At 38.4% G+C, this 27,694-nt stretch overlaps 1 protein-coding gene across 7 annotated transcripts in view; it reads left to right on the top strand.

Annotated features, from left to right (window-relative positions):
* SLC44A5 (solute carrier family 44 member 5) overlaps positions 1-27,694 on the top strand; it is a 374,691-nt gene that overhangs the window by 190,188 nt on the left and 156,809 nt on the right. For 4 of the 7 annotated variants that reach the window (XM_048220289.2, XM_057310550.1, XM_057310555.1 and 1 more), the window contains one exon: positions 17,423-17,458. The exons of the other annotated variants lie outside the window; for them this stretch is intronic. In XM_048220289.2, the coding sequence (XP_048076246.1) occupies positions 17,423-17,458 (36 nt within the window). The remainder of the gene's footprint in view (positions 1-17,422; positions 17,459-27,694) is intronic. 7 annotated transcript variants of the gene reach the window in all.

Raw genomic sequence — 27,694 nt, forward strand, 5'->3', positions numbered from 1 at the left:
TGAAATGCATGAACTTACTCTATAGCCATTATCAAGTATGGCTCATAACATGCAAGTCAGGGAAGAAACTTCTAAGTGCCAGTATTGTGAAAGCAATACTGCAGCTATGGGCTCTAAACTCTTTTTCACTTGATGAAAAATGATAGATGAAAGCTAAGCATGAGGAATTTTAGTGTCAGATATGCTTGCATTTTGTAGATTCCTTTACAAACCAGTCTATATAGCTATCAAGATATGGTTATTATTATGTTAATTTATCAACAAAAAAGCATTTTCCTTGATTGAGTGAAGAAAACTATACACACCACAATAATCTAAAGACCTAGGGTTTACTCAGAGCACTCAAAGCCTAAGAATTTGAGGAACCTGTATTGAAAAAATAGTCACACCTGGGATTTGTGTTTCTTTGGACAACAGGTAGTTGAGTCTTGTGCTTTTTATTTATCTAAATTGACAGCCTCTGTCTTTTAATTGAAGTATTTAGACAATTTACTTTTAGTCTAACTATCAATAGGGCTGGTTTTTAATGCAATATCTTGCTATTTGTTTTTATTTGTCCCATCTGTTCGGTGTTCCTTCTTCCCTCTTTACTTTTCTTCTTTTGATTATTTCACGTTATTCCATTTTATCTCCACCAATGATTTAATAGCTATCCTTCTTTGTTTTATTTCTTAGTGGTTGCACTAGGGTTTACAGTACACATCTTTAACTTACAACAGTATACCTTTAAATAATATTATGCCACTCCCTGTACAGTATAAGAATCTTACACCTATATGCTTCCATCACCCTCCCCCCTGTCCTTGGTCTGATTAATGTTGCTCATTTAAATTCCTTGTGTTATAAACCCCAAAATACACTGCTATTATTTTGCTATAAACAGTCTATTACCAATTTAAAAGATTTTTAAAAAATGAGGAAAATTATTTTATGTTTACTTTATATTTAGCATTTCTGCTGTTCTTCATTCCTTCAAATAGATTCAACTTTTTACCTGGTATCATTTTCCTTCTGCCTAAAGAACTTCCTTTAACCTAATATACAGATCTTTTGGCAATGAATTCTCTCACCTTTTGCTTGTTTGAAAAAAGTTGTTATTTCATCTCCATGTTTGAAACATTTTTTTCTTTCATGCCAACAGTACTTCCCCCCCACCTTGGCACTTTAAAGATGTCATTCATTTTCTTAGATCTCTGATAAAAAGTCCGCTGTCATTCATTCTTTCTTCTTCTGTACATATGTTGTCTTTCTCTCACTGCTTTTAAGATTTTATTTTCTATTTTGCTCTTTTTTGTTCATCTGAATGTGATGTTCTCTGGTGTGGCTTTCTTCGTGTTTATTCTGCTTGTGGTTTATTGAGATTCTTGGCTCTCTGGGTTTATAGTCTTCATTAAATTTGGAAAAATCTCATCCATTATTTCTTCAAATATTTTTCTGCCCCTCTCCCTCTTTCTGGAATTCTAATTACATAAGTATCAGACTGCTTGACATTGTGATATTCTTGATATATTACCTAAAAATGTTAGGCATCTCTGCCTTTTCAAACTCTGATCTTTTGGGAAATCACTGAACTCGGGCTAGGTTTCCTTCTCTGAGCTGTGGCCTGGACATGCTTCCAGATAACAATCTGGGGCAACTGGAAGACTCACCTGGTTTGTTTCCCTTCCCTCAGAGATTGCAGGCCCATGCTCTGAAATCTATTGTTTTATTTTTATCTTTCTATTCTAGTTATTTATGGTGGGAATGCAATATCCTTAGTATTTAATCCTTCAAGGTCAGAAGCAAAATTTCCCCTGCTTTATTTTTAATCAATTCATAGGTTTTTAAAAAATAATTGATCACTTCAAAATATAAATATGAATCTCCTGGAAAAGTATATTGCAATTAGAAAAAAATCCTGAATCCTTTCCTTGGTTTAGAGGCTCTGTGTAATCTGGACCCTTCTGTCCTTTGTAGGTGTACTCTACTACTCTTTCCTCCCCTCAAACCCTCCAATGATACTAGTTAAATCTTTTTATTCCTCAGATCCACCATGCATGCTCATGCCTCTGCCTGGCATGCTTCCCTCAATCATTTCTTGGGTACGTCTTACTCATCTTTTGTACATAAGCTTCAATGCCACTTATTCAGAGTGATTCTTTCCCTGATCCTTCATCACCCATGTGTGCAAAAAAAAATTAGGATTCCTTCTTACATTGTATCATAGCACCCTGTAGATTCCCTCCACAGCGCTGAACGTAATTTGTAGTTATATTTTTATTTGTGTGCTTATATTTAATTGTCATCTACCTGGTGGATTATGAGCTCCAAGAGGGAAAGGTCTGTGGCTGTTTTGTATGACCTTGTATTTTAGGGTCTGGAACATAGCAGACACTCAACAGGTATTTGTTGATGGATGGTTGTACAAGCTGAGTAATAGTGAGTTCTACACTTTGGGGGGCATGGGATAGGAATAGGGATCATTATTAGGAAAATGTCAATTCCAAGAAGATACCTAAATGTCACAGCTCCTCTACTGTATTTTAAGTGCCACAAGAAGACGGGTGTGAGGGAAAAGCAAAGGGAAATGCCACTTTGTGGTATTTTTTGTGCTTTTTGTGCTTATTACTGTTAGTTGCTATAATCCTATGGTTTTAACTGTATAACACAGATGATCTGCCATGAATATCCTAGTTCATTTTCTCACTTCCAAATAATGACTATTGCTTTGGTTATTATGAGACATTCTAATTATAGAAACTTTGGAAACTAAAGAAAAATTTTTCTGGTATCTCTTTGTCTCCCTTGTGGGTTCATCGCCCTCTACCCATGTTTTCTGTCTCGGCTTTAGATTAGCCTTGGCTTGCTTCTGTCCTCTTGGGACTCTTTCCTTAAGTGTTTCTTCCCCTTGCCCACAGCATCTCTGTCAAATGCACATTTTTAATTCCAGTGTTTCCTCTGGGCTGCAGCCTCATATATCCAATGTCAACATAATACCTCTACTTAGCAATCTAACATAAGTCCAGAAAAAAATTCATCACCAGTCTGCCTATTGTGTCCTAGCCTAGTGTCTGGTACAACCATCTTTCCCCCTTCTCATAACTCTGGCCAAATTCTATCACTTTTACAAATCAAATACCTTTTATGTCAGTCTATGTCTCTGCGGCTCCACTGGCATTTTCTTGACTGGGCTGCAATCATGTTTCATCTAGAATACTGCTCCATTCCCCTGACTGGTCTCCTTGCATCATTCTTATTTCCCTTCCTTCTTTTCTCCACATGGCAGCCAGACTAATCTTTGAAAAATACACATTATTCCACTACCTATGACTCTTCAATGGCTTCCCACTGATGTTGGAGTAAAGATAAAAATTCTAGCCTACAAGACCCCACATAAAGCCTTCCACCTATTATTTCAGCCTTCTCTTTTTCTTTCACTTTTTTTCTTCTTTCCAATTACGCTAGACTTTTACCAGGTCCTCTAACGTGCCTGCTCTTTTCTTTCTCATAGGCTTCATAGGTGCTGTTCCGTCTGCCTTGAACACTCGTTCTCCTAAACTATGGCCTATTTAACTCCTGCCTGTCTTTCAACACCTAACTAAGCTTTTCTTGACTCTCAAAGCAAAGTCAGGTTTTCTTGTTTTATGCTTTTATAGCACCTCAGACCTCTTCTTTATGGCACCTCAACACAGTTGTAACTTGATGGTTAACGGTAAATTGAGGGTTACGTACTTCACGTACCAGAGTGTAAGCTTCATGAGAGCCAAGCCTCTGTCTATCTTATTGTTAGCTCTGGCGCCTGGACAGTTTTGAATAAAGTAGGTACTCAGTAAATATTTTTGGATTAAGAGATCCTTTGAAAGGTTTGCTAGTGTAATCCTGCCTTCACAGAGAGGAAAAGGCAATCTAAAACAAAGAGCCCAAACTTTTGTTTTGTTTGTTTCAAACCTGATCTTGACCAGGTCATTGGTCAATGTGAATCTGATTTAGAAAAGAGAGAAGTGGGTTCAAGGACAATTCGGCAAAGCATGGACATGTTTAGCACAGGATGTTTTTGATAACTCAAGTTTTAGTTAAAAGACAGGAGGGTGAGGGGGTAATGAATCAAGATCTAGTCCCAGCAGAAAAGAACCTGGTGGAAAAAAGGGGAAAGAATCAGGGCTCCCTTCTGATTATGGAGCTTCATTATCCATATTCAAAATGGAGAGCATGAGAAATTGAGCACAAAGAAGACACTAAGACAACAGATAAAGAAAGAAAAGTAAGACGGGCCACATAAGGTAGGAAGCTAAGGAGAGCATAGCTTCCAGCTCCTGTAGGGTGCCTGGGACTCTGTTTATTCCTAGCTATATGGTTTTTATTGTTTGGGTTTTTTTGTTTTTGTTTTTGGTTTTTTTTAGCATGGGGCAACAGGGTATTCTCACAATCAACCTGCCACCGTACTAGTGGAAAAGGGATTCCTAAAAAATGTACCACTGAACTTATGCCACAGTAACCCAGAGACCTGGCTAGAGTAAAATTTGTAATTTGTGGATAGCACATTTTATTGTGGTCTATTCTGTGAGGGTCAGGATAGGCAGAAACTGTCCCAGATACCCATGCTCAGCATGGTAAATGTTTACAGTAGGGAGAAACGAGGTCGTAGGACCTGAAAATTTTATTATCCAGTTGATCAATAAATATCTATTAAGCACCTCATATGCCTCAGGTACTAGTGATTCCATGGTGATCTAGACACATTAAATAAATAGGTAAGATCTCAGATAACAGAAAAATCAATGTCAAATTTTATAAATATCATAATAGTCTAAGTGCACACATTTATTTTACTTACAACAAGTATATCAACAAAAGCTGCCTTGTGCTGGGTCTGTGGTCTGCTCAAGACTTATGGGTGTGCATAGTAACTTGTAAGAGAGAAAGAAGACAGAATAACATATTCTAAAGTATATATGTTCATGGATATGACAATTATTGGAATTGTTAATATGTATGTTGATACCAGAGGAGAAAATTTGGAAAAATCTTTCCTTCTTATGGCTTGGCTGATGGAGACCTTTATTGCAGCGATAGGAATAGATCTCACTCTAAAAGCTAACTTTGATTTAGTGGAGTGTTCCTGCCTGGAGTATTGTGTTGAGAAGGATTCTGAGGCATGTCTAGGCTTAAGGTATAGAGCACTGTGATTGAAATATTTGAAATGGGCCCAGGATGTAGTTATGGAAGCAGCTGTGTTACAAATTGGTTCTCCTTATTCTATGTGGTAACAGAACTCATGCACCCTTCCCTCCCACTAACTGAAATTGATTCTTTTATTTATTCATTCGATATATGTTGAATATTAGATGTGCCTGGCACTGTGCTATGCATGGGAGATACAAACATAAAAGGACAGATTCTTTACACTTAACTTACAGTCAAGTAAAATAAAACTACGATGTTATTGCATAGAAAATGCCACGTCTCTGTGTTTGAACAGTATTACAAAATGTTACATTTTCTTTCTGTTTTTTTCCCCTCATCAAATCCTAGTGAATAAAATTTGCTCGAGTTAATTAAATACTGAAGGTAGGCTAAAAACTGTCATTCTGAACTCATTTGGAGTTTGAGATGAAAAATCTTGCAAAATTCACAAATCATAGTGAATTGTCATCCAACAAAGAATATTTCCATCTAAGGATATGGGCTACACTGAACTAACAATTGTATTTTGGCACACATTCTAAACCCCATGGCAACAACAACAATGAAATATAGCATTGTGGTGTGACAGCTGTTTAGAATAAAGATGGAAAAATATTCCGAAAAACTCCTATTAAGAGTATTATCTGTGCATATATAATGATCTCTCTGTATTTCTTTGACTGTATTTTCCTCCTTCTCCCCTCCTTTCCCCCATACCAGTCATACCAGAGTTTTCTTGTTTCTCATTGAGGATCATGGTTCTGTTCCCTCTGTGTGTGGTGATTGGATTCTGTTATGGGTCAATGACTGTCAAAGGAAGAACCACTCACATTCTTTTTTGTGACTATTTAATCTTTTCCTATATTCAATACATCACATCCTTGGTAGCTTATGCTTATTTCTTTGTCCATTATCTGGACTGGAGTGTGGCTCTGTTTCTTCTTTGTCCATTACCTGGACTGGAGTATAGCTCTTGTTTTTACTTCTGACCTTTACAAGGGGAAGCATTATTGGATATTCTCCAAAGGCAGATGAGTCTATGTCAAGCGATCTGTAGACCAACCTTCAGATGTCTCTCGAAGGTTGGGGAATTGACTAGTATTTTGGTACCAGACAAATTTGCTTAACCTGCTTCATGGGGCAAATTTAACTCTGCGTCGTTGCTCTCGAGAACCCCCCCTTCCTCTCTAAAGATGCTTAAGGTAATGGAATGGAATGAGTTGGTTTGTTGAATGCCATTTCTTTATCTAATCAGCTTTCTAGTTTCATGGACCTGAATACAATTCTGGCATTGACTATGCTGACATTCAAACATGGGTTACACCATTATGCCAATAGTCCAATTTGAATCCGCAAAGTTGCTAACTTCCAGACTCTATACTTCAAATACCTAAATTCCCCGTATCTTATTGTCATTGCCTCAAGGGATATAGTAAAATTCTCATCTTCACTGGAGCATAAACTATTCAAAGACAGAGACAGGGTCTTGCTATTTCTTTGTGGCCCTAGTGCTACACTATTAGCACAGAGCAGGTGCTCAAGAAATTTGGTTGAATGAATAATAACAATACAAAACTATTTTATTTTAAAATAGTACATAAATATTACCAGCACCACTTCTACAACCTCCCTCTCCCAAAACACAGTGCAAAAATTTGTAAAATCAATGATGTTAATTTTCCACAAACTTGAGATTTTCAAGTTTGTGGGTTTTTTTTAAAGATTTTATTTATTTATTTATTTATTTATTTATTTATTTATTTGAGACAGAGAGCACACAAACAGGGGGAGGGGCAGGGGGAGAGGAGAGAGAGAATCTCAAGCAGACCCTGCCCCGACCATGGAGCCCCATGTAGGCCTCGATCTCACAACCAGATCATGACCTGAGCTGAAATCAAGAGTCAAACCCTTAACCAACTGAGCCACCCAGGCACCCCTCAAGTTTGTGTTTCTATATGCAGCTGTTAGATTCTGTCTTCTACTTAATTTTTATTTTTTCTTTTCTCACCTGATATGGAAAGAGATTGCACCTTTCCTCATTCAAAGGATGGTGTTGATCTGGACAAAGGAGATGAATCCTAGAGGCATGGATATATTTAGGATGACATTGCTTGACATGATATGATATGGATCTTTTTTATTCAATGAACTTGGTCTTTCTTGGGGCACAGAAGGATTGGCTTTTTTTAAAAAAATCACAAATGAAAAGAGACAGTTGTATATGTTGGGAAATGTGACATGACTTATAAATAGGTATAGCAGGTGATTGTATGATGAACTCAGAAATGGCACAATTATTTTCAAACCTATTCTTTACTTCCCTTTGTCTGCCATACACCACTTGAATACCACAACTTCTGCAAGGAATTTGTGCTTCAAATTTCTTTTCTTTGGGTCTTTAAAAATGTAGTTAGTACAAATATGGATAAAGTATTCAGTTTTATTCTAAAATATGTAGCACATTACACTAATTTACACTATAGCACTCAAGACATCTGTTAAGAGAGAATTTAAAAGTAGGACAGGTTATATCTGAATATCTGGAACAAGGATGAGTTAATTGAGGAGAAGATCAAAAGGGAGGAACAGGTGAAAAAACGTAAGTTCAAGAATCCTGGAAAATATGTGTATGTATGTGGAGGAGGATGTCTATCATAGTGGTAAAAGCCCTTGACAATCAAGTGGATAAACACTGAAACAGCCTTGGGCCAAAATTGTCTGGGTCGTGATTTTTAAAAGAGTGTTGTGAGACTCCTGCCATATATAAATATCAATGATCATCTACTGAAATATTGTGGTTTTGGAAGGGATACAATTGGGTGCATTTTGAGGTACATAAATTTTCTTCATAGTTCAGGTTATTTTAAGAAATATCAGTGATTTAGAAAATAAGTTCTTCTTTATTAATCACAACTTACTACCTATTTTATTTTCATGGGCCAGCATCTTTCAGAGCTCCCGTTTCTATAAGAAAAGGTATTAACATTCACGGACTGTTAAGTGACAGACACTGTAGTGAGCATTTCTGTATCATGTCATTTATTTCTTACAACAGCCCCATGATGACACTTTGTCCCATTTTACAGATGAGGAGACAGACACAGCAAAAGGGACACAGGCCACAGAGGGACTGAGGGTTTCTCTGACTGAGCCGTGGCCAAGCAGAAAGCAGAACTTGATCTCATTGGTCTGAAATGTATTTTTTTCAGGCTATGAGTTTTCAAACTTTCTACATTCCATAAAAACATACACCATTTCTTTTTTTTTTTTAGATTTTTTATTTATTTATTCGACAGAGAGAGAGACAGCCAGCGAGAGAGGGAACACAAGCAGGGGGAGTGGGAGAGGAAGAAGCAGGCTCATAGCGGAGGAGCCTGATGTGGGGCTCGATCCCATAACGCCGGGATCACGCCCTGAGCCGAAGGCAGACGCTTAACCGCTGTGCCACCCAGGCGCCCCGACACCATTTCTAATTACTAAAAGTGTTCGATTTCCTCTTCTCTGTAACCTTGTGTTGCTTCTGATTTCATAGACCTCGGTCATTTTACACCCAGCCTGCACCTGTTCAGCGTTACCTGTCCTGCCAAGGCTGTCCCTGTGAGGGGCGCCTGGGACCCCCAGGCCTGCACCCTCTTCAGCACCGTCATCTTTTGTGAAAGGTGCTGGACCACATTTTCAGGTCCTTTCTCTCTTGACTTTCCCTGGGCCTTCCCTTGCTCCACTACAGTTCTCTTTGTGGCTACTAGAACTGCAAAAAAGGTTACTCATGAATAGGATAATGATTTTTATTTTGTTTCCAGTCCTTGACCATGATACCCAGAATATTGTTATCTATTTAGACAACTGCAGTTCTTTTGAAGAACATAAAAGGTTACAGATGATACTCAGCGGCTTCAGGTCCAACTCAGACCTCAGGTGCTCAAGCATTTCTACAAGGGCATCTAAGTGGGGCATAATCTGGCCCTTTTATATGGCAGTCAAGTGTATCCATTTGCCTCCCTTCCTGCTTCTCTAGCCCCACCTCACGTCACAGCCTCTCACTCAGTGTCTTCCAGGCTTGCTGGCTTTGATTCTGTTCCTCAGAGTAGCCTAAGCTCCTTCCTATCTTAGGGTCTTTGCCCATCCTGTATCCTTTGCCAAGACTGCCGACCATCATGCCAACTGTTACTCATCCTTTAAATTTTTTTCTTGTCCTCATACGTTAACACTTCTCCTTCATAGCGCCTATCACATCTGTTGGAAGTGAATAACTATTGGTGTGCTTATTTGCTTAAAGTCTCTCATCCTGATGTATTACAAACAACTCCATGAGGGCAGGGATTCTTTTAGTCACCCATGTATTCTCAGTGCCTAGCACAGTATTTGATAGCAAGGAAGAGGTCAATAAATCCTTGTGAAACGAATGACTAAATTAGGGGAGGGAGGAAATAATGACCCTATGGACATAGTTGTGCACACACCCTGGTTCTAGCTCTCCCTTTCAACAAGTCTGGCTCTTTCTCAGATGCTGCAGGCTTAGTATCACATCTGTCTTGGGTTTGCAGACTGCCAGGTCTCTGTAGCTGGGATTAGTGAAGCCAGGACAGAGGGAGAAATGATGTCAGCTAGAGTGGCTGACTCTACATGGCCAGCCACGTGGTTCTTTGCAGTATACTGAGCATGACAAGTTCAGGTGCCGTCTAAGTAGGCAATAGCCCCAGAGGTTGGCAGGCAGGACTCAGCAGTGAAGGTTCCAGCCACCAGAAGGTGTTGGAAATTCAGATAAATGGCAGCATTGTGACTCTAAGCATTTTTTATATTCAGACCTATCCAAGCCAAAGAGTTGGAGTACTGAGAACAGGATCCAGTCTTTGGGGCTGGCAGGAGTAAGGCAGGACCTCAGGGCCAAAGCCAGCCAGGTGAGCTCAGGAAAAGAAATGCAGCCTTGGGCTAAGAATCTAAGGCAGAAGCCCAGGTTCTCCATCTGATGGGCCCCACACACATTTGATGGGTAAGCACAGGATACTAGCAGAAATGCTAAGGCTGCATGAATGCTGGGATACTTTCCTAGTACTTGAAACCCAGGGGGTAGACGGAAGTTAAGGTCATACTGAAAAATGTCAGCCTTTGGGTTTTGTTCCTGATTATCTACTGACTAGATGTGTATTATGAGTATTAAATAATCGACTCTGTGGGAGGGACCATGCACTTCCATTTTAATACCTAATTCTTTTTTAAATTAAAATATTTTTATTACTATAAAAGCAGTTTAGTGGACATTGTAGAGTTAGAAAATATAGCAAAGTAAAATTAAACTAAATAAAGTACCACAGATATAATCACATATACAATCAACCATATATACAACCTTTCTCCTATTTCCTTCCAGATCTATATTTTTTTATAAGAATTTGCTTTACATGTTGTTTGCTACCTGCTTTCTTTCGTCAAACAGTTTCCATTTTTCCAGTTCAACAAATGTTAATTTTATCTAATATTCATTCTATATTCAGATTTCTCCAGTTGTGCCCCATAAATGTCTTTATAGCATTTTGTCCAAATCAGGATCTAATCCAGGGCCAAACCTTGTATCTGGTGGTTACATCACTTAAGTCTCTAATCTTTTAATTAGCAAGGTCCCTTTTTCTCCTAATATTGACATGTCATTCCAGTTGTTCTGCAGAGTATCTCAGTTTCTGGATTTGTTTGGTTCCTTCCCAGGGGTATCATTTACATTGTTTCTTTATTTCCTATATATCCTATAAAGTGTAGCTTAGGTTTTAAACCTAAATAATTGGTGGATTCCTGTTAAACATTTTTGGACCAGAATACGTTCTAGATATGCTGTAATGATCTCCATTATATCACATCAGGAGAAACATAATATCAGTTGCTTCATTGTTAGTGATGCTGAGCTTGAATGTAGGACTAGGGTCTTTCTTCTTCTTCTTCTTCTTCTTCTTCTTCTTCTTCTTCTTCTTCTTCTTCTTCTTCCTTCTTTCTTCTTCCTCTTCTTCTTCTTCTTCTTCTTCTTCTTCTTCTCCTTCTCCTCCTCCTTCTCCTCCTTTTCCTCCTTCTCTTCCCCCCCCCTTCTTTTTAAGGTTTATTTGTTTGAGAGAAAGAGAGAGAGTGCAAGCAGGGGCAGGGAGAGGTAAAGGGAGAGGGAGAGAGAGAATCTGCAGTAGACTCCCTGCTGAGCACAGAGCCCAATGCAGGGCTGTATCCCATGACCCTGAGATCATGATGTGAGATGAAATCAAGAGGTGACCTTCATCCGACTGAGCCACCCAGGCGCCCTAGTTCTTTTTAAGGTTCCAGACACAGCAAGAACATGACTCTCACCAATTTCCAACCTGGCTCCACTCATTGCTACTCCCTCCTCTATCCCTATCTCCAACCAATCTTCATCTTTATCCCCTTAAGCACCTTTCAAGCAAGAAAGACAGGGGAATGAAGGTGGTAAAAGACACAGCCATCAGACTGGGAAGTATAGTCCAATTGCTCCCATCTCCAACTATATACTGATGCTACAGCACTAGACAGAAGTGGGCAGCATGCATATCCAGGAGCTCACCACATTGGAGATTCCAGTCTTCCCAGCAATTACCAGGGTCAAAATAGTTTGGCTTTAGTGTTTGTATACACCATAAGGCAGTCTGCATGATATATGAATGTTTTCACAACTTTCTCACAGCTTTTGAAAAAGACATAAGGTTATATAGAAAGCTGGCTCAACCATCTTATGAACTGATCACACTGAGAGAGAGAGAGAGAAAGAGAGAGAGAGAGAGAGTGAGAACTTGGATATTTTAACTCATTATGCAAATTCGAGGAAGGAGTCAAAATTATATTGTATGATATTCAGTCTGGGTAATGGGAGACGAGCACCTAGGTCCTGCTTTGTTTGTTTGCTTTTTTTTTTTAATAATAATTTTTTTTATTATGTTATGTTAGTCGTTTGTTTGCTTTGCTTTGTTTTGTTTTAAACAATAAGACTATACAAACGTGGTACTTTAAACACTCTGATTTTCCATATTCCTTATCTGTAAAATGGGAATAATCACACTTACGGTGTATAGTTGCTGAGGATTTAATGGTGTCTGTAAAGCACCTATATTACAGTGGGTAGCCAGTTCCCTTCTCCTTCATCTGCTGGGGCTGAGCTTACTGATGTGCTTCCTGCCCTACCCAGCACAGGTTCCAATGGGCCTGAGCCTACAGATGGAGTTCATTAGTATATATAACTGGAGGAGTTGGGGAAGATCAGAGTACGGAGCTTGAGGCAGAGGCTAGGCCCTTATTGCATGAGCTAGCATTTGATTAGAGCAGTACACTCATGGGCCGTTTACAAAAACCACTGTGATGTGATTTTAAAATAAGACTACAAACCTCAAATTTTATTGTTTTTTTATTTTTGGCATATGAAAGGCAAGTCTAGTTTCTTAGGGCCCAGGAATAGGAATGAAACAGTTGATATTGGATTTTGACATGTTATTTTCTCTCTCAAGTACTCAGCCTGAACATACATGCTTTTAAGTCTAATGAAACCAGTGAGGGACGGCCATTCTTACCGCATTTGGGAAGCTTTATTTGGCTTCTCAAATGTTAACTCTGAAACCTATATGCCCATGAGGCAAAAGCTGGGAAATCAGATAATGCTTATCATTCTAATGAATCTGGTCCAGAATTGCTATTTTAAAGGGGGTGTGGTTGGGTTGCGGGGAGTGTCCTAAATACTTTATGAATTATCTTTATTTTTGTGATACATTTGTTAGTATCAGAGGCTGGAAGTTGTGCTTGGTTATGAGTGGACATGGGAGCTACATAAACCTGTTTGAATTTCAGATCCATTGCTTACTAGCAGGGTGGTGACTCTAAGCAAAGATTAGACCCTAAAGTTCACATTGCCTCTGGGAACCTCAACTTTTCATTTTTAGAGGAGAATTGATTATTAGACTACAGCAAGAGATGTTGTGAATATTAAAAAAAATATGTAAGTGAAGCATGACACCTGGTGCATAGTAAGTATTCAAAAATCGGTTGCTATTTTAATTATCATTATCTTTCCCAAGTGAACACAGTTTACAAATGCTCATTTTCCCTAGAGTCTTTACCCCAACTCTGACTCTCCATGATTTACTATTGTTACATCGATGAGAAGCATCAATGCTTAGACCAAGTGTTGTAATTTCTGCCCATTGGCTCTATAGTGGGAATTCTTTTTAAATGGCTTCACAAGCGTGATAAAGTACTAGAGAATGGAGTGTTCATAGAAAGTATTAATGTTTTGGAGACCAACGAGAATGAAAATACATCAGTCCAAAACCTATGGGATACTGCAAAGGCAGTCCTAAGGGGAAAATACATAGCCATCTAAGCCTCACTCAAAAGAATAGAAAAATCCAAAATGCAGTTCTTATATTCTCACCTCAAGAAGCTGGAACAGCAACAGAGGGACAGGCCTAATCCGCGCACGAGAAAGCAGTTGATCAAGATTAGAGCAGAAATCAACGAATTGGAAACCAGGAGCACAGTAGAGCAGATCAACAGAACTAGAAGCTGGTTCATTGAGAGAATCAATAAAATTGACAGACCGCTGGCAAGACTTATCCAAAAGAATAAAGGACCCAAATTAATAAAATTATGAATGAAAAGAGAGAGGTCACAACCAACACCAATGAAATTGGAAGGATTATTAGAAACTTTTATCGACAGCTTTATGCCAATAAATTAAGCAATCTGGAAGAGATGGAGGCCTTCCTGGAAACCTATAAGCTACCAAGACTGAAACAGGAAGAAATTGATTTTTTAAACAGGCCAATTAATTATGCAGAGATTGAAACAGTGATTAAAAAAACCTTCCAAAAAACAAAACTCCAGGACTGGACGGTTTTCCTGGGGAATTCTACCAAACATTCAAAGAAGAAATAATACCTATTCTCCTAAAGCTATTTCAAAAAATGGAAACAGAAGGAAAGCTACCAAACTCATTCTATGAGGCCAATATTACCTTGATCCCCAAACCAGGCAAAGACCCCATCAAAAAGGAGAATTACAGACCAATTTCCCTAATGAATATGGATGCCAAAATTCTCAACAAGATCCTGGCTAATAGAATCCAACAGTACATTAAAAGGATTATCCATCATGACCAAGTGGGATTCATCCCTGGGATGCAAGGGTGGTTCAACATTCGCAAATCGATAAGTGTCATAGATTTTATCCAGAAGGAAAAAGCCAAAAATCATATGATTCTCTCAATAGATGCAGAAAAAGCATTTGACAAAATACAGCATCCTTTCCTGATTAAAACCCTTCAGAGTGTAGGGATAGAGGGTACATTCCTCAATCTCATAAAAACCATCTATGAAAAGCCTACAGCAAATATCATTCTCAATGGGGAAAAGCTGGAAGCCTTTCCCTTAAGATCAGGAACACGACAAGGATGCCCACTCTCGCCATTATTATTCAACATAGTACTAGAAGTCCTTGCAACAGCAATCAGACAACAAAAAGGGATAAAAGGTATCCAAATTGGCAAAGAAGAAGTCAAACTGTCTCTCTTCACAGATGACATGATACTCTATATGGAAAACCCAAAAGAAGCCACTCCCAAACTATTAGGAGTTATAGAGCAATTCAGTAATGTGGCGGGATACAAAATCAATGCTCAGAAATCAGTTGCATTTCTATACACGAACAATGAGACTGAAGAAAGAGAAATTAGGGAATCAATTCCGTTTACAATAGCACCAAAAATCATATGTTACCTTGGAATTAACTTAACCAGAGACGTAAAGGACCTATATTCTAAAAACTACAAATCACTTTTGAAAGACATTGAAGAAGACACAAAAAGATGGAAAGATATTCCATGCTCATGGATCGGAAGAATAACATAGTTAAAATGTCCATGCTACCCAGAGCAATCTACACTTTCAATGCTATCCCGATCAAAATACCAATGACATTTTTCAAAGAGCTGGAACAAATAGTCCTTAAATTTGTGCGGAACCAGAAAAGGCCCCGAATCACCAAGGAACTGTTGAAAAGGAAAAACAAAGCTGGAGGCATCACATTGCTGGGTTTCAAGCTGTACTACAAAGCTGTGATCACCAAGACAGCATGGTACTGGCACAAAAACAGATACATAGACCAATGGAACAGAATAGAGAACCCAGAAATGGACCCTCGGCTCTTTGGGCAACTAATCTTTGATAAAGCAGGAAAAAACATCCGGTGGAAAGAAGACAGTCTCTTCAATAAATGGTGCTGGGAAAATTGGACAGCTACATGCAAAAGAATGAAACCTGACCACTCTCTCACACCATACACAAAGATAAACTCCAAATGGATGAAAGACCTCAATGTGAGACAGGAATCCATCAAAATCCTAGAGGAGAACATAGGCAGCAACCTTTACGACATCGGCCACAGCAACCTTTTTCATGACACATCTCCAAAGGCAAGAGAAACAAAAGAAAAAATGAACTTGTGGGACTTCATCAAGATAAAAAGTTTTTGCACAGCCAAGGAAACAGTCAAAAAAACTAAGAGGCAGCCCATGGAATGGGAGAATATATTTGCAAATGATACTACAGATAAAAAACTGGTATTCAAGATCTATAAAGAACTTCTCAAACACAATATGCGAGAAACAAATAAATCATAAAATGGGCAGAAGATATGAACAGACACTTTTCCAATGAAGACATAGAAATGGCTAATAGACACATGAAAAGGTGTTCAAAATCATTAGCCATCAGGGAAATTCAAATCAAAACCACACTAAGATACCACCTTATGCCAGTTAGAATGGCAAAAATTGACAAGGCAAGAAACAAAAATTGCTGGAGAGGATGTGGAAAAAGGGGATCCTTCCTACATTGTTGGTGGGAATGCAAGTTGGTACAGCCACTCTGGAAAACAGTGTGGAGGTCCCTTAAAAAGTTAAAAATTGAGCTACCCTATGATCCAGCCATTGCACTACTGGGTATTTACCCCAAAGATACAGACATAGTGAAGAGAAGGGCCATATGCATCCCAATGTTCGTAGCAGCATTGTCCACAATAGCTAAATCGTGGAAGGAGCGAAGATGCCCTTCAACAGATGATTGGATTAAGAAGATGTGGTCCATATATACAATAGAATATTACTCAGCTATCAAAAAGAATGAGTTCTCAACATTTGTAGCAACATGGACGGCACTGGAGGAGATAATGCTAAGTGAAATAAGTCAAGCAGAGAAAGACAATTATCATATAGTTTCATCTATGGAACATAAGAACTAGGAAGATCAGTAGGGGAAGAAAGGGATAAAGAAAGGGGGGCTAATCAGAAGGGGGAATGAAGCATGAGAAACTATGGACTCTGAGAAACAAACTGAGGGCTTCAGAGGGGAGGGGGCTGGGGGAATGGGATAGGCTGGTGATGGGTAGTAAGGAGGGCACGTATTGCGTGGTGCATTGGGTGTTATATGCAACTAATGAATCATTGAACTTTACATCAAAAACCAGGGATGCACTGTATGGTAACTAACATAATATAATAAAAAAACATTAAAAGAAAAGAAAGTATTAATGTTTTGGTTTCACATATGTATGGGATTATTTGAAGAGTAAAACCTTAGTGTGCTATCATTGTTCATTATGGAACTTGCCATATCCACCCCCCTTCTCCCTCTTCCCCCCAAAACCCCATAAACTGTATCTTCCAAATTGAATAGGCTACATTAATAGTTATCATGTGCAAGCTACCGTTAAAGCAAAAGGTCACATGTAATGTGGTTCAAGTGTGGCTGCAGAATTCGGGTTACATCCTTTTTCTCTAGTCTTACTGGCTATTCTGCATGTAATTGAGAGTATTTAATGCATGTTAAGTTTTTCATGACTCATGCATCTTCTGAGGTCAAAGCAGAAACATAAAGTGAAAGTAAACAAAGCACCTTATTTCTTGGTGCTGAATTTTCTGAGACTGTGCGTGTCACCTTGTACAGGGCATGGATGAAAATGGAAGCGGTAACAGCTTTATTCTCCCACCCCAAACCTTTTACCTCCAGTACTTTCGTGCAACTTTTTTTGGACTTCCTAAGATTAAATGCCCGTGATTAGTGACTTTGGGTATTAAGTATCTGTTCAGCTCGTCTGACTGACCTTCTATTACTCTGTGTGTTAAAGTCTAAGAACTAGAATTTTTATGTCAGAGAGAGATGGGTGTAGAGCTTCAGAATCACCAGTTCCTACAAATAAAGATTTGTTTGCCCTTTATGTTTTTTCCTAGAACTACCAGACACTTTCTTAGAGGACAAGACCTATGGTAAGTCATAGTCTGAGTGTTAAGTGATAAGTTAGTCTAAGAATTCTTCATGACAGTCATTTAAGAAATACATGATTCTTTCAAAATCTAGGAACACCTAAATATTTGGTTGATAAAGACTAATTGCTCATGGCTTGTTTGGTCCTTCTTTCAAGTGGCTGATTTCTTCCTCCTAAAGGGATTTCCTCTCTTTAGAGTTATAAAAAAAAAAAAATCCTTTAGGAAGAACGTCATATAGCTGCTGATGCTTCATTAACCCAGGCCACCCCATACATCTTGCTTTCTTCCCATCCTTGAATCTCAGCTTATGACCTTAACTCATGTGTTATTTAAATTTCTCTTTCTGATAAAGATCTCTATTGTCGAGCTTCTTGGCTGTTTCATGACACTAAATCTTACCCAGTCCTCTTTTTGTGACACCTGGCTCACTCCTCAGCTAGCCCCTTAGAGTTGAGTCTTGCTACTCAAAGTATGGTCTGTGGACCAACATCAGGGGTATTGCCTGGGAGCTCTTCTAGAAAGGCAGAATGTCAGGCCCTGCACCAGTCTTACAGAATCAGAATCTGCATTTTCACAAGATCCTCAAGTCATTCATGTGCAATTGAAAGTTTGAGCAGCACTGGTTTCAAGAGTTGTTCTTCCCCGATGTGCTCTCATTGCCCCTGAGATACACAAATAAGTACTTTTCTGCTGTGACTTCCAACAGTACCTGGATCCCAAATCCTCAACTGAAAGGGTTATCATGTATGCATTTTCCTATCTCTGTTCTCAAAGCCTCTTTATTGAAGCTTGTTAGGTTTCATTGTACCTAGGTAGATATTCTAAGGTTTGTTCTTACACATATAATAGCATTTTATGGTCTTTAAAGTTCCATCGCACAGATTTAATTTGATCACATATGATCCTATAAGATGGAAAGATAGGTAATATAATCACTTGTAGAAGCTATTTTGTAAATTTCCATTTGTGATTTTCTAACCTTAGGGAGGGAAAATGTATCAGCAGATATTTTTTCCCCCTATTTTGGAAAAAATAGATGCCAAGTCTTTTGGGCTATCAGATCTCTGTTAGTGAGTTATTTTAACTCAAAATGTATCATGATTCAAAATGATATTTTACTGCTCAGTATGATCAGTTATATTTTCATTCATAAACCTTGTCTTAATGAGGATAAAGTAATTAGAGCTATAATAAAATCATCATCTTTCTGACAAGATTCATGACATAAATGAGCCAAAGAAGAATAAGTCTCCACTTCTGATTTAATAGACTAAGGAGAGAGGGACCACAGAGCACTGATTCTGCTAGGATGAATAGGAATTTTCAAAGAAAGGGAAAAACTCCAATGTAGAATATTGCCTTGAGACCCTTTGCAATTTCCATCCTCCCAGAGAAGATATATCTAGGGGGACTCACTGCTGAACCATGGCCCAGGAGGAACTGTTGGTTTTGCATCACCTGAAAGTGCAGCTATATTTGAGGAAACACCTCCAGATCCTGAGAGTGTGACACCCAGGAACTGGGGTTGAATGGGTGAATAGGCATGGCAGATGAATTGGATGCCATTTTTGTCTTTTCTCTTTGACCCATTCACTCAACATTTACACTTCTTTTTAAGAGTCTTATGTTAAAGAAAGCTTAACTGTGTTTAATAATGTAGGTGAGCTTGGGAGAATTTGAGTAGTGTTGAGGTTAGCCCATAGAAAACCTTCTTCAGCAGCCTCCTGTTCCAAAGAAGCTGAGACCCAGAGAAGCTGGTGACTTTATCCCATGGGCTCCACGTCCTCTGCTTTCACAGGGAAGGGGAATCCTTGTCTTCTCTGTGGCTAGTAGCTCCTCGAGGACCCTGCTATGAAATTATCCCCTATTCCTCTTCCACCATTCCCACCTACATATAAACATACCTAAATATGTTAAACATACCTGTGAAAAAAACTGGTGAAGCCTCCATTGACGCTCTTATCATCTTTCACATACCACTCTATTTCTTTGCTTTTTCTCGTAGAAACTCCTCATTAGAGTTGTCTTTAGGCACTGACTCCACTTTGTTCCCGCCTATCCTCTTATTACCCTACACCAACTGGAATTGTAACTACACTACATCTGGGAAACACCTCCTTAGCCACATTTCTGAGAACATATATCTTGCTCCTGCAGTAGAGAATTATTCTCTTTCTTACCTTATTCTCCTTCAGCCCATGTAGCCACTCTCTTTTTTGCTATATTGTCTTCCATGATACCACACTCTCCTGGTTTTCCTCCTTTCTCTCTAATGTTTTCTCTTCCTCTGCCCAATCTCTAACATTTAGAGTCTGAATGTTGGAGAATCCCCAAGGTACATTTTCTCTTTTTGTATTCTTCTAGGTGATTTCATCTTGTCCCACAGTTTTAAAGACCATAAACATGCTGCTTACTCCTAAATTTATATGGCTGGCCCCAATTGCTCTATCTTGCTCCAGACTCGTTAATTCAGCTTCACGTCCTACCAAATCTGCTGTCTACCTATCTTCCATCCCTAGTCCTCTAGTCTTACCATCTCCACTGCATCACTTGGTTCAAACAATTGTCCTTTGTCATTACATACTTACAGTAGCCTCCTCACTGGTTTTTATGCTTTAGCTATTGCTCTAAACACAGATACGCTTTCTTTAACATAAGCCCATTCTCTACAGAAGAATCTGTTTATAACTACATTTCTGTTCTCAAAATCAAGTAGTGAACTGAGCAAATAATCAACTGCCTTTTAAATTTTTGAAGCACAAATACTAATGAGTTAATATTACTCTTTTCCTCTAATCACACTTTATTTAATGTACCAATTTAGTCAGTGTTAGAATTCTTAGTACATAAATGTAGGAATCATAAAAGCAAATATTATATTAGCCCAGTGGACAGCGCATTATTTTGGATATTGGCTATTTTGACCTTGCCTTTTTGACCCCTGTAATTTGCTTCTGACATGTTGACCCAATTTAAACCTGAGGTTATTTTGACGGTTTCTGTACACCAACATTTAAATAAGATTTATATCAACATTTATGAATTTGGGTCAGTAAACAATTCTTTCACTTGGTGGGGGAGAGTAAATTCTCTTAGTTAATTTGATTACTTAATTTTTTGTGTAACAGTGTTAAACTATTTATGGTTTTATCCTTTTTTTATTCTACTAAGCTTATTTTAATTAGACTCCATATTTTCTGTATCAATTTTAAAATAAAGATTTGATTCATTGATTATGTTTTTATCTACATTAAGTTTCCTCAACTTCATTAAATATTTTTGTTTTTCCACATCAAATTTTTACAAGATGATATGATTCTTTATCAGTTTTTGGTCAATTTTTACCATAAGTTTTAGTTAGTTGCCAATTTTATTTTTTGTTAGTCATTTCTCTAAAAGTTTAATTTCTTCTAAGGTCAATTTTTGCAGTTTTTGTTGTTAATAATATGTGATTCTTCAAACTATTTTTATTAAAAAAGAAAAAAATGTTCACTATATATTTTCTTAGCATTGCTAGCTTTCTTTTGTCATTATAATTTTTACTTAATCTAATTTTACTTGGGTCAGATTGTGTTTTGTGTTAGGTGTCCTCAGGGTCAAAATGCCAGGGTTAAAATACTCTTCTATAATCTTAATTGCTCCTTATTTTTTCTCTTAGACCATCAGTGTTAGCTAGAGCTATAACAATTGAAAATTACTGCTAAAATAGGTTTGACTCTGAATAGAAATTCCAGAGAGCCTAGAGAGATCTTGAGGGCAGCAAATGTAAATTTAAGGGAAAAGGACACATTTCCTTTTTGGCAAAACATGTTATGTAAAGTTGACTTCTCATTCCCTGGGAAAGAGCTCTTTCCTTACCTTGAAGCTCTTATTTCTCTTTCTGGATAGCATTGGCTGCCTCTTGGCACAAAATATTGCAATCAGCTATTCTTTATCTGTGTGAACAAGAGCCTTTAGAAGAAGGAATGATTAAAATATACGGTCTCCTTACACTGTTAAATAGGACTCCCTTCATTTTAGTTTCGATAGTTAACTTTAAGTAGCTGCGGTGTGTATATCTCTCATTAATAATTCTTGAAATGGTTTGGATTTTGCCTGCCTACTCCTCAAAATTATTAAAAACAGATAAAGTTGGGGTACAACATAGGGGAGAGTTAAGATGGCAGAGAAGTAGGGGGACCGTGGGCTTTCCTCATTCCTCAAACACAGCTATATTGAGGTCAGATCACTGGGAACACCCAGGAAATCATTATGAGTTTTGGAGGAAGGATCTCCACGATTTGAGGGAGGCAGCATGACAGGTGTGAGGTGCATGGAAGTGAACTGGGGGAGAGAAAAACTTCCATGCTGCAGAGGGGAGGGAACCCTTTCTGCAGGGAGACAAAAGAGAGAGAAAGAGAAAGGGGTTGAGAGAGTACGGTGTTGGGTCTGCACAAGAAAACCTTTCTGCACCACAGACTGGTGAGCGAGGGGATCCTCTGAGTATCACAGGTTTTGGAAGTGTGTGACTTTCAGTGGAGCAGAGCTGTGGCTCGTGCTCCTGGGGAGAAGGAGGGTGCCAGCTGGAGAGTGCACAAAGTGGTGTAGAGATCTTCTGGGTTGCACTGGGAGAGAACGTTCCCTATTGTGTCTTGAAGGACTAAAGACCCTGCAGGCACCAGCAAACAGAGTTTCATGGGCAGCAGACAGAGGTGCCCGCACAAGGTGGATAACTTGTTTGATGCTTTTCCCGGTGCTACAACATACATTCTGTGCACTGAGCAGGCATGGGACTGTTTTTCTGGGACAAAGGACACTAGACAGAGCATGGTGGGGAGGCTCTATTCCAGAAGAAGGAGTGGATCCAGGTGGTGCTCAGTCCTTTAAGATTTGGAGTTTTGAACCCCAGCCACGGTCCGAAGATAAAACACAAGAGAGCTGTGGTGCCAGGAATGCTGATGGCCCTTGCTTTTCTGTGGGGTCTTCCTGAACAGCAGGGAGTATGAGATCTTCTGTCCATGGCTGAGAGTCAAGTGGCTCCATTTGCCCCTCACCATCAACACGGTAGGACTTCAGAGAACAGCATAGTGACCCCCGGTGGATGTGGGAGCTACTTACACCAAACCCTGTGTCTGGGAAGTGCATATTTACCAGGCAGAACTGACTCTGAGCCGGCACAGGGGGCCTTTCCCCCTGAGAAGACCAGCACAGGGAGCACACCACATACACCAAGTCTACTGGTCATACAGTGCTTCAAAGCCTGACCTGCAGTTCTGATAGAAATGGGACAAAGCTGTAATTTTCTTCTTTTCCTCCTCCTCTTCCTTCTTCTTCTTCCCTTTGGAATCAGGCTTCTAGGTTTTTGTGGGGGGTTTTTTTTAGCTAATTTTTTCATTTCCTTTTCTCTTTTTTTGGATCAGGTTTTCTTTTCTTTTCTTTTCTTTCCTTTTCTTTTCTTTTTTTTCCCTTTCTTTTTCTTTGGAATCAGGCTTATATTTTTTTAATTGTAGCTTTGGGTTTTTTTTTTTTTTTTCTTTTTTCCATTCCTTTTCCTTTTCTCTCTCTCTCCCAATTTTGGATCAGGCTTTTTCTTTTCTTTCTTTCTTTTTTTTTTTTTTCTGGTCATATTTCAACAATAAAGCAAAACACACCTAGTTAAATGTCCAGACATGTCCCACTGCAAGCAAGGAGGAAACCTGCAGAGGACTGACCAGTGGGAAAGAGCCGCCAAAACGCAACAGCAGAGTGCACACAGCATACACCAGAGACACTTCCTGAAGTGCCAGGTCCTGGACAGTGTATGACCCCTTTTTAATTTACCATTACTCTCAAGTGCAGGAAACATAACAAGCTTTCATAACACACAAAAGTCAAAACCTTAGCCAAAATGACAAGATGGAGGAACTCTCCCCAAAAGAAAGTTCAAGAAGAAATCACAGCAGGGACTTGCTCAAAACAGATAAAAGCAATATATCTGAATAAGAATTTAGAACAACAGTCTTAAGACTACTGCTGGGCTTGAAAAAACATAGAAGTTGGGGTTCCTGGGTAGCTTAGTCGATTGACTCTTGGTTTCGGCTCAGGTCGTGATTCATGGGTTGTGGGATTAGGCCCTGCATCAGGCGCAATGGGGAGTCTGCTTGAGATTCTCCCCTCTCCCTCTGCCCCTCCCCCCACTCTCTCTCTCTCTCTCTCTCTCTCTCTCTCACAAATAAATAAATAGATCTTTTTTAAAAAAGAAAAAAAGCATAGAGGACATCAGAGAAACCTTTGTTGCAGAGATAAAGGACCTAAAAATAGTCAGGCTAAAATTAAAAAATGCTATAAGAGATGCAAAACTGACTAGATATAATCACAATGATGACTGAAGAAGCAGAGGATAGGACAAGTGATACAGAAGATAAAATAACGAAGCTGGAAAGAAGAGGGAAAGAAAACTATTAGATCATGACTGTAGATGTAGTGAACTCAGAAATTCCATAAAGCAAAATAATATCCGTATCATAAGAATCCCAGAAGAAGAAGAGCAGGAAAAAGGGGCAGAAGGCTTATTTGAACAAATTTTAGCTGAGAACTTCCCTAATCTGGGGAAGGAAACAGACATTCAAGTCCAGGAAGCACAGAGAACTCCCCTCAAAATCAACAAAAACAGGTCAACACCATGACATATCATAGTGAAACTCACAAAATACAAAGATAAAGAGAGAATTCTGAAAGCAGCTAGGGACGAAAGGTACTTCACCTACAAGGGTAAACACATAAGGTTAGCAGCAGACCTGTCCTCAGAAGGCCAGTTAAATGTCCAGACACGTCCCACTTCAAGCAAGGAGGAAAGTGCCTTCCCTCCAGAAAGGAGTGGAAAGGGATATTCAACGTGCTAAATGGGAAAAATATGCAGCCAAGAATACTTTATCTAGCAAGGCTGTCATTCAGAATAGAAGGAGAGATAAAGACTTTCCAAGACAAGCAAAAATTAAAGGAATTTGTGAAAACTAAACCAGCTTTGCAAGAAATATTATAGGGGACCTTTGAGTGGAAAGAGAGACCAAAAGCAACAAAGACTAGAAAGGAACAGAGAGAATCTATAGGAACAGCAATTTTACAGGTATTACAATGGCACTAAATTCATATCTTTCAATAATTACTTGGAATGTAAATGGACTAAATGCTCCAATCAAAAGACATAGGGTATCAGAATGGATAAAAACCCAAGACCCATCGATATGCTGCTTACAAGAGACTCATTTTAGACTCAAAGACACCTCTAGGTTGAAAGTGAGGGGGTAGAGAAAATTTTATCATGCTAATGGACATCAAAAGAAAGCTAGAGTAGGCATACTTATACCAGACAAACTATATTTTAAACCAAAGACTGTAATAAGAAATGAAGAAGGGCACTATATAATAAGAAAAAGGTCTATCCAACATGAGGATCTAACAATTGTAAATATCTATGCCCCTATATTGGGAGCAGTTAAATATATAAATCAATTAATAGCAAAATTAAAGATAATAATCCAGTAATAGTAGAGGACTTTAACACCTACTCACAGCAATGGACAGATCATCTAAGTAAAAGATCAACAAGGAAACAAGGGCTTTGAATAACACACTGGACCCTATGGACTTCACAGATATATTCGGAGAATTTCATCCTAAAGCAGCAGAAGAAAAACATTCTTTTCAAGTGTACATGGAACATTCGTCAGAATAGATCACATAGTGGGTCACAAATTAGGCCTCAGCAGGTACAGAAAGATTGAGATCATGCCATGCACATTTTCAGACCACAATACTGTGAAACTTGAAGTCAACCACAAGAAAAAATTTGGAGAGACCACAAATACATGGAAGTTAAAGAACATCCTATTAAAGAATGAATGGGTTAACCAGGAAATTAAAGAAGAAATAAAAAAATACATGAGAGCAAATGAAAATGAAAACATGACAGTCCAAAAGCTTTGGGATGCAGCAAAAGTGGTCTTAAGAGGAAAATATGTAACAATACAGACCCTTTTCAAGAAGCAAGAAAAGTCTTAAATACACAAACTACTCTTAAACATAAAGAAGCTGGAAAAAGAACAGCAAATAAAGCCCAAATCCAGCAGGAGAAAGGAAATAATAAAGATTAGAGCAGAAATAAATGATACAGAATTAAAAAAAAAAACACAGTAAAATTGATCAACAAAACTAAGAGCTGGTTCTTCAAAAGAATTAACAAAATTGATAACCCCCAGCCAGATTTATCAAAAAGAAAACAGAAAGGACCCAAATGAATTAAATCATGAATGAAAGAGGAGAGATTACAACCAACACTGCAGAAACACAATATAAAAAAATATTATGATCGATTTTTTACCAACAAATTAGGCAATCTGGAAGAAATGGATAAATTCCTAGAAACATAAACTATCAAAACTGAGGCAGGAAGAAATAAAAAATCTGAATGGACCCATAACTAGGAAAGAAACTGAATCAGTAATCAAAAATCTCCCAACAAACAAGAGTCCAGGGCCAGTTGGCTTCCCAGGGGAATTTTACCAGACATTTAAAGAAGAGTTAATACCTATTCTTCTCAAACTGTTCCAAAAAATAGACATGGACGGAAAACTTCCAAACTCATTCCATGAGGCCAGCATTACCCTGATTCCAAAATCAGACAAAGACCCCACTATAAAGGAGAATTATAGGCCAAAATTCCTGATGAACATGATTCCAAAAATTCTTAACAAGATACTAGCAAATTGAATCCAAAAGTACATTAAAAGAATTATTCACCACAACCAAGTGGGATTTATTCTTGGGCTGCAGGGGTGGTTCGATACACCCAAATAAATCAACGTGATACACCACATTAATAAAAGAAAATATAAGAACCATATGATCTTTTCAATAGATGCAGAAAAAGCATTTGACAAAATACAGCATCGTTTCTTGATAAAACCCTCAAAAGAGTAGGGATAAGAGGAACATACTTCAACATCATAAAGGCCATATATGAAAGACCCACAGCTGATATCATCCTTAATGGGAAAAAGCTAAGAACATTTCCCCTAAGGTCAGGAACAAGACAGGGATGTCCACTCTGACCGCTGTTGTTCAACATAGTACTGAAAGTCCTAGCCTCAGCAATCAGACAACAAAAAGAAATAAAAAGCATCCAGATTGTCAAGGAAGAAGTCAAACTTTCACTCTTTGCAAATGACATGATACTCTATGTAGAAAACCCAAAAGACTCCACTAAAAAGTTCCTAGAACTGATACAGAAATTCAGCAAAGTTGCAAGATAAAAAATCAATGTACAGAAAACTGTTGCATTTCTATACAACAATAATGAAGCAGCAGAAAGAGAAATTAAGGAATCAATCCCATTTACAATTGCACCAAAACCATAGGATACCTAGAGATAAACCTAACCAAAGAGGTAAAAAATATATATTCTGAAAACTATAGAATTCTTATGAAAGAAATTGAGGAAGAGACAAAGAAATGGAAAAACATTCCATGCTCATGGGTTGGAAGAACAAATATTGTTAAAATGTCTATACTACCCAGAGCAATCTACCCATTTAATGCAATCCCTATCAAAATACCACCAGCATTTTTCACAGAGCTAGAACAAGCAATTCTAAAATTTGTATGAAACCAGAAAAGACCCCAAATAGCCAAAGTAATCTTGAAAAAAGGAAAGCAAACCTGGACGCATCACAATTCTGGACTCCATGCTGTATTATGAAGCTATATCAAGACAGTATGGTACAGGCACAAAAACAGACACATAGATCAATGGAACAGAATGGAGAACCCAGAAATGGAACCACAACTATATGGTCAACTAATCTTCCACAAAGCAAGAAAGAATATCCAATGGAAAAAAGACCATCTCTTCAACAAGTGGTGTTGGGAAAATTGGCCAGCAATATGTAGATGAATGAAAGTGGATTACTTTCTTATAGCATACACAAAAATAAATTCAAAAGACCTACATGTGAGACAGGAATACATCAAAATCCTACCTCTTTGAGCTTGGCTGCAGCAACTTCTTACTAGACACATCTCCAGAGGCAAGGGAAACAAAAGCATAAATGAACTATTGAGACTTCATCAACATAAAAAGCTTCTGCACAATGAAGGAAACAATCAACAAAACTAAAAGGTAACCCAGAATGAGAAATGATATTTGCAAATGACATATCCGATAAAGGGCTGGTATCCAAAATCTATAAAGAACTTATCAAACTCAACACCCCAAATATA

This window comes from Ursus arctos, unplaced genomic scaffold (genome assembly GCF_023065955.2).
Source record: "Ursus arctos isolate Adak ecotype North America unplaced genomic scaffold, UrsArc2.0 scaffold_12, whole genome shotgun sequence".
NCBI classification, from domain to species: Eukaryota; Metazoa; Chordata; class Mammalia; order Carnivora; family Ursidae; genus Ursus; species Ursus arctos.